General features: G+C 42.7%; 1 protein-coding gene across 1 annotated transcript in view; it reads left to right on the top strand.

Annotated features, from left to right (window-relative positions):
* The first annotated feature begins 3200 nt into the window (after positions 1-3200).
* LOC140327589 (vomeronasal type-2 receptor 26-like) overlaps positions 3201-12991 on the top strand; it is a 20557-nt gene continuing 10766 nt past the window's right edge. Inside the window, exons 1-4 of the mRNA XM_072406976.1 lie at positions 3201-3323; positions 7804-7927; positions 8515-9367; positions 9602-9647. Coding sequence (XP_072263077.1) covers positions 3201-3323; positions 7804-7927; positions 8515-9367; positions 9602-9647 — 1146 coding nt within the window. The remainder of the gene's footprint in view (positions 3324-7803; positions 7928-8514; positions 9368-9601; positions 9648-12991) is intronic.

Below are 12991 nucleotides of genomic sequence, written 5' to 3'. Positions count from 1 at the left end.
TTTGTTCCTTGTAATAAATACAAACCTTGGAACAGGGGAAGTAATAGAAATCATCTCTGGGCTAGTGGTTATGAAAGCTGGAAAATGTTTATGGTTTGTATTTGTAGTTAATAATCCAAGGAAGTGCTCCAAATTTGTTTCAAATAATACCAGTAGAACATATGCTATTAAAGAATGTATTTATATCCATATGTCCAAAGTCATAAATGTATTAGGGTGTCATGTGGTCTCCAGTATGTGGGATATACTAATACAAGGCTGGCACATTGGATAGAGGAATATATTGCTATTATTAAAACAAAAAATGATTTAGTTTACAATAGGGATTCTCAGCTTCCTAAAATTTAAGGGATAAGCATTTTTTATAGAAATTGGAGCAGATTTGCTGACTGTCACAGTCCTCCGCAGAATCATGGGATCTATGCCTTCTTCTGTATCATTCACCTTGTACCCCCAGCTGCCAACAGCAACTCTGTCCAGGAATCCTATTTTCTGGTCATTTCCTGTTCTAGATCATGTGACTCTCTGACAGCTCCAGCTCCAGAATAGTCCGCAGACATGCTCCACCTGCTAATGGAAAGGGGCACAACTCCTGAACACCAGCACTCCCTCTGGTGGTGGGTTTGGGTATCTGCAGGTCACATGGTTTCTTTTAATCACATGATCTTCCCTATATAAGAAAGTGACTGGCAACAGGAGTTCTGGTTCTGAGGCTCTGCATTCCCTGTTCCTGCTTCTGACTAGGGATGAGGTAGAAGGCCTCTGACAGTCTCGCAAAAATTTCCTCGAACTTCCGATGGGTCCGCGAAGTTTCGTCGAACTGATTTTGCAAATTCTATTAAAGTCATTGGGAAAATTTTAAACATTAATAGCAAAGTCCCTATACATGTTAGTACCACTAAATTTGCTAGGTAAATGTAAGAGAACAGTGGCAACAATGAAAAAATACAAAAGTTCCAAAAGACCTTGTGGTTTTCCAGAAAATAGCAGCAATGTGACAGTAGCCAAACAGGTTTTTGCGTGATGGGCAACGTCCAGGAGGCAGCATAAATATTAGGACAGAAAGGGTGAACTCAACCTCAATTTGTTTATGCTAAATAAACCCTGTTTATTAACCTCCCGACTGTTAAGCCCGACCTTCGTACAGGCTAAAAAAAGTTGCTGTTTTGGTTAATCCCGAGATTTTACGTAAATTAAAATCCCCACTTACCTGGTCCCGCTGATCGTCCCGTGTCGTTCTCCGTTCAGCGCCGGGTGCTCTCTGAAACAAGAAGCCGGCCGGCGGAGGAAAAAAAAAGCCGGCCGGCTTCTTGTGCGTGCGTGCGCGATGACGTCGGCGTGTGTGCGGGAAATTCAAATTGAAACTCATTCATTCATTTTGTTTTGGATTAGATACAGGAGTTTGTATTCAATCCAATACATAATGAGAGTTTGAATTTTGTTCTCATTTTGTATTGGATTGAATACAAAGTCCTGTATCCAATCCGATACAAAATAATACAAAATATATTTATGTGGTTTTGTCTATAGGTATGTGACGGACACTAGGGAGGTGTTTTAGAAAAATATATTACTATACAGTATACCGAATTATCGCATTTTCAGTATTTTTCATTTATGTATTCTTGTTTAAGCTGATTTTTGTGTCTTTTATTTAATTTTAATAAAAGTAATTTTTTTTTTTTACATGATTGTGTGTTTCAAACATTTTTTACATTCATGATATCTACTAGACCCCTATTCGGACATATTTCTGTAAGTTACAGGTCTACAATTTAAAAAAAAAAAATTTCATGAAAACCTGTAACGCTTTTGGTACAGAAATCTAGACATCAGTGTAATGCTCAGGTGGTTAATGATAATAATAATAATTGCTTGCTCTCATCATGACCTGGATGACATGTGTTAGGAATGCCACCCATAGAGTTGTGGAGAAGTAGAGTGGTGACATTAGCCAAAAGGACGGAGGACCAGAGACCAGAGATCACCAGGGGACCGCATTGGTAAGAGTCAAGGAGAGCTGGGTGTAGTGAATCGTCAATGCCACCCAGAAGTGTGTAATACAATTTTAGTGAATGGAGTACTGACAGGCGGCAGCAGCAGGAGGAGGAGGAGGCGGTGGCCCCTGAGACGTAGTGGGGACCGCATTGGTAACGGATCTAGAGCTGGGTGTAGTCCATCGTCAATGCCACCCAGAAGTATGTAATACAAATATCTGAAATTTGTGAAGGGCCAGACCAAGATGTTTTGTGCGCTAGCACAGTTCTTGTGGTCTGTGGTGCTAAAAGCGGTAGGAAGATAAACGATATTGCTAGTTTGCATCATGAAGTGGATGACATGAATGCCAACCCTCAATCTTACAATACTTAGCTGAAAAATTAGGCAAAGGCAGTGGTGCCTATCAGTGTGGCAGTACTGGGGGTTTTTATCTGCAGTTTGTTGGCCTCCCGGAAGCAGCAGAAATGTAAAGTATATTGCTAGCTGGAACAATGGCAAGCATGACATTTAGGATGAATGCCACCTCAGGACGTTGAGATAACTAACAGAAAAATTCAACCGAGGCAGGCTCAGCTGACAGGGTATTGGTGATAGCCAGCTCCAGACTCGGCACAGGAGCAGTGCGGGATCACAGAGGCATCTTGGTTGGCCAGTGAGTCCTTGTGTCAGTCAATCAGTGACATCTCCAATGGGGATATGATAGTAACCCACCTTTCATTCATTTTCAAAAAGGTGAGGTGATATACATTTTCTGGTGACAGTCATGATCGGCTGTCTGTGACCACCGACTTCTTTCGGACAGAACACTGGATGGTGGGCATGAAAGAAGCTTGATGGCATATTGTGCCAACTGCGGGCAGATTTAAAGCCTGTTGACCCAAAAATTAATGGTGTCACCACTATCAGGACAGGCATCCTCCTCCTAACTGCTGTCATCAACACCACCACCACCAGCCAGAAAAGTGCCAACGTAATGCATGTACCATGCGCCTCATCCGTTCTTGATGGTTATGCCCGTACATTTCACTTGTTTGAGGTGGCTGCATCAGGTTTCCACGCTGACCAAGTAATGGCAGATGGCTAGCTTTTGCTCACATTGGCGTTGGAGCATGTTCAGGGTGGGGTTTCATCTAGTCACAGTGTCACAAATGAGTCCATGTGGTGGCAGCCTCTGTTGGCGCTGGATCTTACTAAGTGCCGCCATGGCAGTAGGGGATCAGCGTACATGGCTGCAGATGGAACGAGCCTGTGTCAGTAAGTCCTGCAGTCCTGGATATGTGTGGAGGAACTTCCAGGTTCAGTATGTGCGCAAAGCAGGACACGTGGTATGTGACCCATGAGTGTCGAAAAGAGACGGGTTGACAGTGGAAGGGATGCAGGAGGAGGAAGAGCTAGAGGACTGGGGTGGCTCATGCTTTCCCACCACAACCCTCAGTGGGGGTGCCAGGTGCTGCAATGCCTCTTGCAGACTACCGCCCACTGAGCTATGCAAGGCCACCCAGTGAGTGGTGAAGGACAGGTTGCATCCCACTCCATGCCTGGTTGTTTAGCTGTCCATAATGATGTGGGTTTGGCTAGAATGCCAATGCCCGGGAGAGGTTTTCTATTACATGAGCATGTAAACTGGGAACGGCTGTGCAGGAGAAGTAATGCCTGCTTAGTATATTCCACAGCCTCTCGGCACAGGCCATCAGGTCAGGGAACGGAGCAAAGACCACAATTCAGTATGGCAGTAGCTGCAAGGCTAATAGTTTGGCTTGACGTGAATTTAGTTGGATGACTCTTTTGTTGCTTGTGCCCATATGCCATAAGGCCTGATGCCATGTGCAGAACTCCGGTAGAGTAGGCTGAAGAGACTGGGAGCTAGGGGCGCTAAAGGGGTCACTGGAGTATGGCAGAAGCTGATACTTCATTGCCGCTAGAAGTCTGGCTGGCACCAACCTCCTTAGATGTAGTAGCAATTACAGTTGGAGGTGGACAAGGAGTCAATGTAGGTGGAAGAAGAGAGGATGACAGGGTTGCAAGAGAATGCAAGTACTGCTCACCTTTTGGTTTGTGGTTCTTGCACATGTGGGAAAGCAGGGTTGTTGTACCCAAATGTGATCCGGCCTGTCCCCTGCAGATGTGCTTGTGGCACAGGATGCAGATTGCTATGCACCGGTCATGGTCTTGCATCGTGAAAAAGAACCACACTGGAGAGGTGCTTTTTATTTGCCTCCCTCTGCGTCTGCTGGGTGCCCTGCATCTGCTGCAGCTCCACCTCTCCCACGGTCACAACGTCTCTGACTGTTCCCCTGCTTGTGCCCAGTCCTCTGTCTCTTCTTTGGGACTCACATGAGGCAGATTGGCGGCCACTTCTATCCCCAGTCTTTTGCTGCTGCTGCTGCCTTTACTCTATGTCTGTTTTAAAACTGCTGCTATCACTTTCACGCATTGGTGGTTCCCAGGTGACATCACGGTCATCATCATCCTCATTTTCATCTAAGCCAACATCTGCAAATGCAGCCACTGATCCAGAACCCTCGCCCAGGAAGTGCTGACCACACTCTCCAAGGGGTTTCTTTTGTAAATAGGAACAGTTATCAAACACTGAAATTTCTGGTATCTCTTGGTAAATAGCAAGAGGTAAAAAAGACTGAAATATATATATTTTTTATATAGTAGGACAGAATTTATTTTTTTACCAAACGATCTTCTTTGTTAAATAGCAAGAGGTATCAAACACTAAAATATCTGTTTTTTATACAGTAGGACAGAATTTTTTTTTTACCAAGACTTCTTCTTTGGTAAATAGCAGGAGGTATAAAACACTGAAAGATCTGTAGTTTTGTATATTAGGATATTTTTTTTTATACCAAACGGTCTTCTTTGGTAAATAGCAAGAAGTATTAATGGCTAAAATATATGTATTTTTTAGATAGTAGGACAGAAATTTATTTTTACCAAATGGTCTTCTTTGGTAAATAGCATGCGATATCAAACGCTGAAATATCTGTATTTTTTTATATAGTAGAACATAATTTTTTTTTACCAAATGGTCTTCTTTGGTAAATAGCAAGAGGTATTAAGCACTAAAATATCTGTATTTTTTATATAGTAGGACAGATTTTTTTTTTTTTTTTACCAAGAGTTCTTCTTTGGTAAATAGCAAGAGGCATCAAACACCAAAAGATCTGTATTTTTTATATAGTAGTACAAAAATTTTTTTTTTACCAAACGGTCTTCTTTAGTTAATAGCAAGAGGTATCAAACACTGGCTTTTTCGGTAAATAACAAGAGGTATAAGAGTGAAAAATCTGGATTTGTTTAGAGTAGGACAGACATTTTTCTGTAGCAAACTTACCTGGCTTTCCTCTATGTCTATGTTTTGATTAGTTCTCTCTGTTTGACTATTACTTTGAGGAGGATAGCCAGAAGACAAAAAAAAAGCTTCATGCAGAACTCTTGCCAGAACTTTGAGGTGAATTGGAATGAGTGAACAAAATTTTAAAAAATTGGATAGATTCTCTATCCAAGATAGATAGATAGAAAGATTCTCTATCCAAGAAGACAGGAGTCCCACAGCTGTGCTCATCATGAATGATTGCAGCCATGGGAATTATCCTGTGATGACTCCCATAGCTGCATTCATTGATGAGCACAGTCGCAGGACTCACACTGACAGGAGGAGTACCGCAGCTGCATTTGTGAATGCAGCCGTAGGAGACCTCCTGTGTGCAATCCCCGGGCACTAGAGGTTAAATGAGGGCAAGCCTCAGATGTCTCAGAATGGGAGCAGAGGTAAATAACAACTTTAGTCAGTCAAAGGCCAGCTAGGCCTCAGTGGTCCAGGAGAACGTAACGTGTGAATGCAATGACAAGAACCCCTTAATAAACTTCAGATATAAGTTATCAAACCCCAAAAATTGTACACCTTTCCAGCTGGTCGGTGCTGGCCACTCCAATACTGCTGATACCTTCTCAGGATCCATGGCGATTCCCTGGGTGGAAATGATAAAACCTAGAAACTGGTTTTCAAATTTGAATTTTTCTGGCTTGGCATATAGCCCAATTAGCCCATGATCCCGCAGGCGACCTAGGACCTTTTTGACATATGCTACTCCAAAAACGAAGAAAATAATATGTCATCGAGGTAAACCACCAGAAATAAGTCAAGGAAATTACAGAACATGTTGTTTACAAAGCGCTGGAAGGTAGGAGGGGCATTGCAGAGTCCAAAAGGCGTGACAACATAGTCAAAGTGACCAAAGCGGGTTCTGAATGCTATTTTCCATTCATCTCCATCCCGAATCCTTACTAGATTATAGGCTCTGATTGTAACCTTTTTAAGGTCTATACAAGGACTGAGGGTACCATGCTTCTTTTGTGGGAAAAATATTCTGGCCCCTGCAGGTAATGCAGAAGGCCGGATAACTAATTTCTTCAAGGTTTCATCAATGTACTCCTTGAAAGTAGTGAGTTCAGGTTCTGAGAGAGGATAAATACGGCCAATGGAATCCTAGCCCCAGGCAGAAGTTCAATTGGGCAACTAAAAATATGATGAGAAGGGAGAACATCATCCCCCTTTTTGTCAAAAACATCCATGAAGTCATGGTAAACCGGTGGAATGAGCAATCTCCTCTCTGTATCCAGCTGTATAGCTGGTTGGAATTTAGTAAACAGAATTGCTGGCAATAAGAAAAGGACAAAGTCACTTCGCCATTGGACCAGTTGATACAAGGAATATGGACCTGCAACCGTGGCATACCCAGGATAATGCGAAAGAGTGGAGAGGGTATCACATGGAAACTTCAAGGCTCCTGATGCCCAGGTTGTTTGGTTGTGAAAAGGGGAAAGTTTTCAATGTAACTGGTCCAGGTGCTATCCTCAGAATCCACAATAGCTTGTACATCAATGGAGGCAGAGAGTGAGTGCACACAGGAGCTGGATGCAGCACAACGGTTTAGCAGGGACCGTTTTAGGAAACGCCAGGTATTGTGAAAGTGCCCCCCCGTTAAGGGCAACCTCTGGGTGCCCCCAGGGCCTGGTTTATCTGCGTGTGCCTGATGAAAAGCCCTTACCAACTGGTTGGCATGAACATTACCAGAAGGCTGTTCCTATTATGCTTCTGTCTCACGCTTCTGTACTTTGCAACCTGGGAACCACCTCCTAAAGTCCATCAACCCTTGTGAGGAGCACTGGTGAACCCAAAGGCTGATGTCTTTGACTCTGCGTCCCACACATGTCTCTGCCAACTGGGCTGGTAACGCAGAGGGTCCACCATCCCGATCATGACAATACCGTGTTCTTCCACCTTGTTTTCCCTCTCACCCCAGCCTGTGCAGTGTGGGTGAGATCACCAGAAAAAGGAAGAAAGCAGAAGAAGATGGCAGTGATCGGTGTCCAGTCTGTACCTGCACGTGTGAGATGCAAATTTTTTTTTTTTTTGTCCTACATTTAAGGAAATCCCCTCCTGCACATGTTCAAAGCCTTATTTGAGCGCCCTGTTGTCATACAATACATATATATGCCAGGAGGTTACGGGGAGCAAGGGGTTTTCCTCTTCAAAATTTATAAAAACAAAAAAGAAAACATGTTCAGAAAATGTTTTCAGTTCTGGCCCAGATCCATTCCACGTTTGATGGATCACCCAGGTGCATTCATCATAGTCTATCTTTTCCAGTCTTGGAGAGCTTCAATAATGAGTGGGGATAGAAAGAGTGGGGATAGATAGAAAAAGAAAACGTTTTTTTTGCTGTTCATTACCTATTGTTTCTCACAAGAAATCATGTTGTAATCTAGTGTAAATTTATATATAACTGTTAGAAGCCGAAATCTCGGTGCTCAGACCATTGCCAACCAGGAACCAGAAAAAGGCCAAGATTGTCCATCCATCCTTGCTGCTATGATTGTGTCCCGTGTTCAGAGGGGGAAATATCCAATATTAAAGGTATATTGTATTCCTTTATATGGGTAAAATTTTATGAGTTAAAATGGAACTAAACTCCCCATTCAAACTGTTTAAATTTTTTAATCCATTTACCAATTTTTTTTAGTTTTTCATGTGGATCAGTGCATGTTCAGTCTTTACTGAATTTTATGCCTCCTGCTAGTGCTATGCCCCTACACCTCCACCCCTCTACCTGCTTGCCAATCACAGGAACAGACCATGAAATTTTGTAGGGAAAATATGGAAATGCACAAAGAACAACACAGGTGACATTTTGATAATTAAATAAAAGCATATATATATATATATATATATATATGCTCAATAGGTCCTTTGTTATCACATGTTTAAATAGCAAAGCCTGACTGGTTTTAGATAATGTTTATCCCTTTTCTAGTCCTAGTGCTGTGGTAGAAAGAATAAATGAGGGAAAAAGCAGGGCAGGTTCAGATACATATACTGGGTCATTTATTATAGGGGTGGTTTTATGTTTTGATTTAGTCTGGGATTATATATCCAAGTAGTATTTTAGTTTTATTATACAGACAAGAAAACATAAAATATATTACAACTTTTACTTTTGGCAGATAGTGAGAATTGTATGAAGTGCACAGAAGATGAATGGCCAAACCAGAAGAAGGATCGGTGTATTCCAAAATTCCTGGAATTTCTCTCCTACACAGATAATATCTCTATAATATTTATATCACTTTCTGTCTCACTCTGCATTGTGACTCTCTTAGTGATGGGGATTTTTATATTNTATGTGAACACCCCCATTGTCAAAGCCAATAACAGAAACCTGAGTTTTGTTCTCCTTGTCTGCATCTTGTTGAGCTTCCTCTGTGTGTTCTTGTTCCTTGGTCAGCCCCTGGATATAACCTGTATACTGCGTGTCATGACATTTGGAGTCATCTTCTCCATAGCAGTCTCCTCTCTCCTGGCCAAAACAATCATGGTTTACATTGCTTTCAGAGCCACCAAACCTGGCAGCTACTGGAGGAAATGGATTGGGGTCACACTGGCCAATTCCATAGTATCAGTGTGTTCATCTGTTCAGGGTATAATATGTCTTATTTGGATGTCTGTATCTCACCCCTTTCAGGAAATGGACACTCACTCTTATCAGGACAAAATTGTCATTCAGTGTAATGAGGGGTCAGTTATCGGGTTCTACTCCGTGTTGGGTTATATGGGGTTTCTGGCAGCTGTGAGTTTTGTTCTGGCTTTCATGGTGAGGACATTACCGGACAGTTTTAATGAGGCCAAGTACATCACCTTCAGCATGCTGGTGTTCTGCAGTGTCTGGATTGCCATGATCCCGGCCTATCTGAGCACCAGAGGGAAATACATGGTGGCTGTGGAGGTATTCGCCATATTGGCCTCCAGTGCTGGACTTCTAGGGTGTATATTTCTCCCAAAATGTTTCATCATTTTATTTCAACCAGAAAGAAATTCACAATCATGTCTGCTTACTAGTAAAAATCAGGTAGCAATGAGTATCCCTTAGTATTTAAACCAATATATAACTGCGTATTAAAATAGAAGATTCATTATTCCCTTGTATAGTAATATGATGTAACTGTAGTATTCACACCCAACATAAAGTCGAAGCTCATACTCCCAGGAATACCAGTGAACTTTTTAGGATAAAAATCAAAAATATTCCAAATAAAATACGACTGGACATAATCAGATACAGTTTTTTTTTTTGTTTTACGTAATAGTTTTAGAATTTTTTTCAACTCATCAATATATTTCAAGATTTTTTCACTTCTTCAGAATAAAGATATAGTAATATAATATATAGTAGTAATATAAAACATATAAAGCAAGAAATTCAGGGCCCAAAGCACTTCTATTTAAACATCAGGTAAGGTCACATGGGACCCTGGTCACATGCCCAAATTCCGAGGGCCACATTATAAGTGCAATGGGAATTAATCCAGGGAATCAAAGCAGGAATCAGAAAAGAATTGGATACATCATTTCTCTCTGCAATTCCCATCTCTTGCCTTCGGACTGATTCATCATTAAGTTTCCGCCTGGACACAATCTCCGCTGCTGCCATCCTAAGCTGCTTTTTCCCCAAGCCATGTCTGTGTTTCAGGTGTAAGATAGGATTCATCTTATCTTAAACCTGGAACTCCACAAGCTGACAGGCCTCACTACAACCCTTACTACAGCTGCCACTCACATGGAATTCAGTTTGCCACATTGTCTTTTGTATTCCTGTGTTCCACCTTCATCCGCTACAATGTATCATTCACAATGTATCATTCACAATGTAATGTAATGTAAATGTGTTTGCTGGTTCCCCTCTCCTCCACAGTCTGGTAACTCTGTTTCTCTGTACTCCTACACCATCTTGTTCTACTGTTGCTTGCTGGTGACATCTCACCCAACCCTGGTCCCTCCACATTCTCTCCCTTCCCAACCCTTTCACCAAAATATTCCCTCCTCCTAACCTCATTCCCATTTACCCAGCCTGCACTTTACACATACCCCTTCACCTGGCAACACAGGAGGTGGTGGTGTGAGTCTTATTTTCTGCCCTTTCTCTGTTTTACCTCTTTCAAAGACTGTTCTGTCTGTCTTTTCAGCCTACTACCCCCCGGCCCAGTTTCTCAAGTTTTGGAAATCTTTGCCTCTTGGCTCCCACATATTCTTTCCATGACCTGCCCACCATCATCCTCTGTGACTTTAATGTTGTAGTGGATGGCCCCAAGCATGCTTCCTCCGCCAAACTGCTCTTCATTACCTTCCCCTTTGGACTCACACAGAACATTTATAGCCCCCCACACACATCACTGGACACACTTTAGACACACTTTGGTATTCTCCAAACTCACCCTCCTTGACAACTCATTATTTACATTTTCTGACCACAACCTAATCACTTTCAACCTATCTAATTCTTGTCCCCTTTTGCACATCCCAGAATTGGTCAATGGCAGAGAGACATCTATAACTGGTGTTGTTGTTCAAATTCGGGTCGTCCTAATGTTTGACCCGAATATGACCGTTCGAATTCGTGTTAACCCGACCCAAATTTTGCTGGATTCGAAGACCCGCATTCGACCCTCCCACAATGCCTAGGGACCTCCCCCATGATGCCTAGGGCCCTCCAATAACAGCAGGGATGCCCTCCTCCATGTTTGTTGTAGCAGGCAGCCGATTGGCCTATATAAGGACGTGCCTGCATTTACCACTCCTGGCAGAGATTTGCTGATAACATCACAACCTTTCTGTGCTGCTTGGCTTGCTTTGTCAAAGTGAAAAAAAGTGCTTTACTTTGGTAGACTGTGTCACACTCACACTATTAGTCAGATAGATTGTTGGATTGTACTGTAATGGCGCAGTCCTGAAATCTACTGTACTCAGATAGGAAGAGTGTTTCACTATTAGATAGATAGATAGTCAGTCAGTGTGTTACATACATGCAGCCAGATGCAGGGTCCCCTCACTGACTTCATATTACACTTGTACTGAGAGACAGACACACAGGCGCAGTGTATACTGCAGTATATAGTTTGTATACTGTGCTGCATATTACAAGCGTCACCACTGAAGAAAAGTGCTGCATACAACACACAGCGCACTTGCATTTTTTTGTGTCCCCCCCAATAAAAAAATCCACTTACTATACAAATTTACATATACATATAGCATATTAGCTACAAAGTATTTTGCAGGGTGTCAAGCCACAAAAAAAAAATTCTACAATATCTGGCCAAAGAGGAAAGGGCAGCTTTGGCAGGGGTGCTGGCAAGCAAAGCAGTATGAGTTTGTTTTTAGCTGCAGACCCAAGAACAAGAAGCGCTGCTGTTGGTGGTGGGCGTCCATTATTGCCACAGCAGGCAGAAGACATAGTGGAGTACATGATCCAGCCTGGGTCTAGTGATTCTAACCCCTCTTCATCCCAGTCCCAGACACAGGCCTTACAGGTGTCCCAAATAGTCCATGATACACCTGTTCCTCCTAGTTCCTCATCAGCAGCTGGAAAGTCACGTGTACGGCAGTATGTAGAGGAGTCCCACCGAGGGGTTGGAGAGGTGCAGCTACAATCATTCAATGAAGATGCTCAGTTGTTTGAGTCATCTGACGAAGAGAGTCAGTTCACAGGCTTTCCCCCCACTTATTTTTCCCTAGAACACTCTGAGCCAGACCAGCCAATTCAAGCTGGCGCCAAAAGGCCGCAGCTTCCTTTCAGCACATACAGGGAAACTGTCTCTTCTGATGATGATGATGATGTCCTTGGTCCGACATGGGGCGAACAAGGAGATCATCATAGGCAGGAAGAAGAAGAGGAGGAGGAGGAGGAGGAGGAGGAAGAAGAAGAAGAAGAAGAGGAGGTTGCAGAGCGCCTTCAAAGGGGGAGAGGGAGGAAGAGGGTAAAAGCTGCCCACACTCTGCATTCTTTAAGTACCAGTAAGGAAAGTCATAGACGTAAATCGTCGGAAGCTGTCACCACAGCTGTGCCTCAACAACAGTGGACCGCCACCACGAGCACCAGCTCCGGGGCACCTTTCGGCCCAGTTAGATGTACGCCAGTGTGGGCATTTTTTAATGTCCATAGTGATAACAAAACTAGGGTCATCTGTAGTGCTGATGTTTGAATTCGGGTTGTCCCTATATTCGGCCCAAATAGGGCTGTTCGAATTCGGATAGACCCGACCCGAAAAGCACAGCAAAAATTCGGGATTCGACAGCAAAAATTCGGGAAAAAAAAATTTTAAAAAATAAAAATGTTTCTTAAATTAATTTATTTGTATGTGTTTTTTATTTTAACTTGTTCTTTTTTTATTTTTTACGGGTTATCCGACAATGACATTATGAATCATAATGTCATTGTGGGATTCCTGGACCGTGGGAGCTTTGCAGTCACAGCTAATTGAAAGCACGTGCCTTCAACTGGCTGTAAACGCAGGCAATATGAGGGCAATAGAGGTTGAATGGATATACTATCTCCATTTATACCTCTACTGCTCTGTGATTGGCTGAGAAATAGGAAACCCTGATGACAGCTCAAGCATCATCAGGGTTCCCCTTTCCTCAGCCAAT

Source organism: Pyxicephalus adspersus, chromosome 3 (genome assembly GCF_032062135.1).
Source record: "Pyxicephalus adspersus chromosome 3, UCB_Pads_2.0, whole genome shotgun sequence".
Taxonomy (NCBI): domain Eukaryota; kingdom Metazoa; phylum Chordata; class Amphibia; order Anura; family Pyxicephalidae; genus Pyxicephalus; species Pyxicephalus adspersus.
This window is presented reverse-complemented; position numbering and strand designations above follow the sequence as displayed.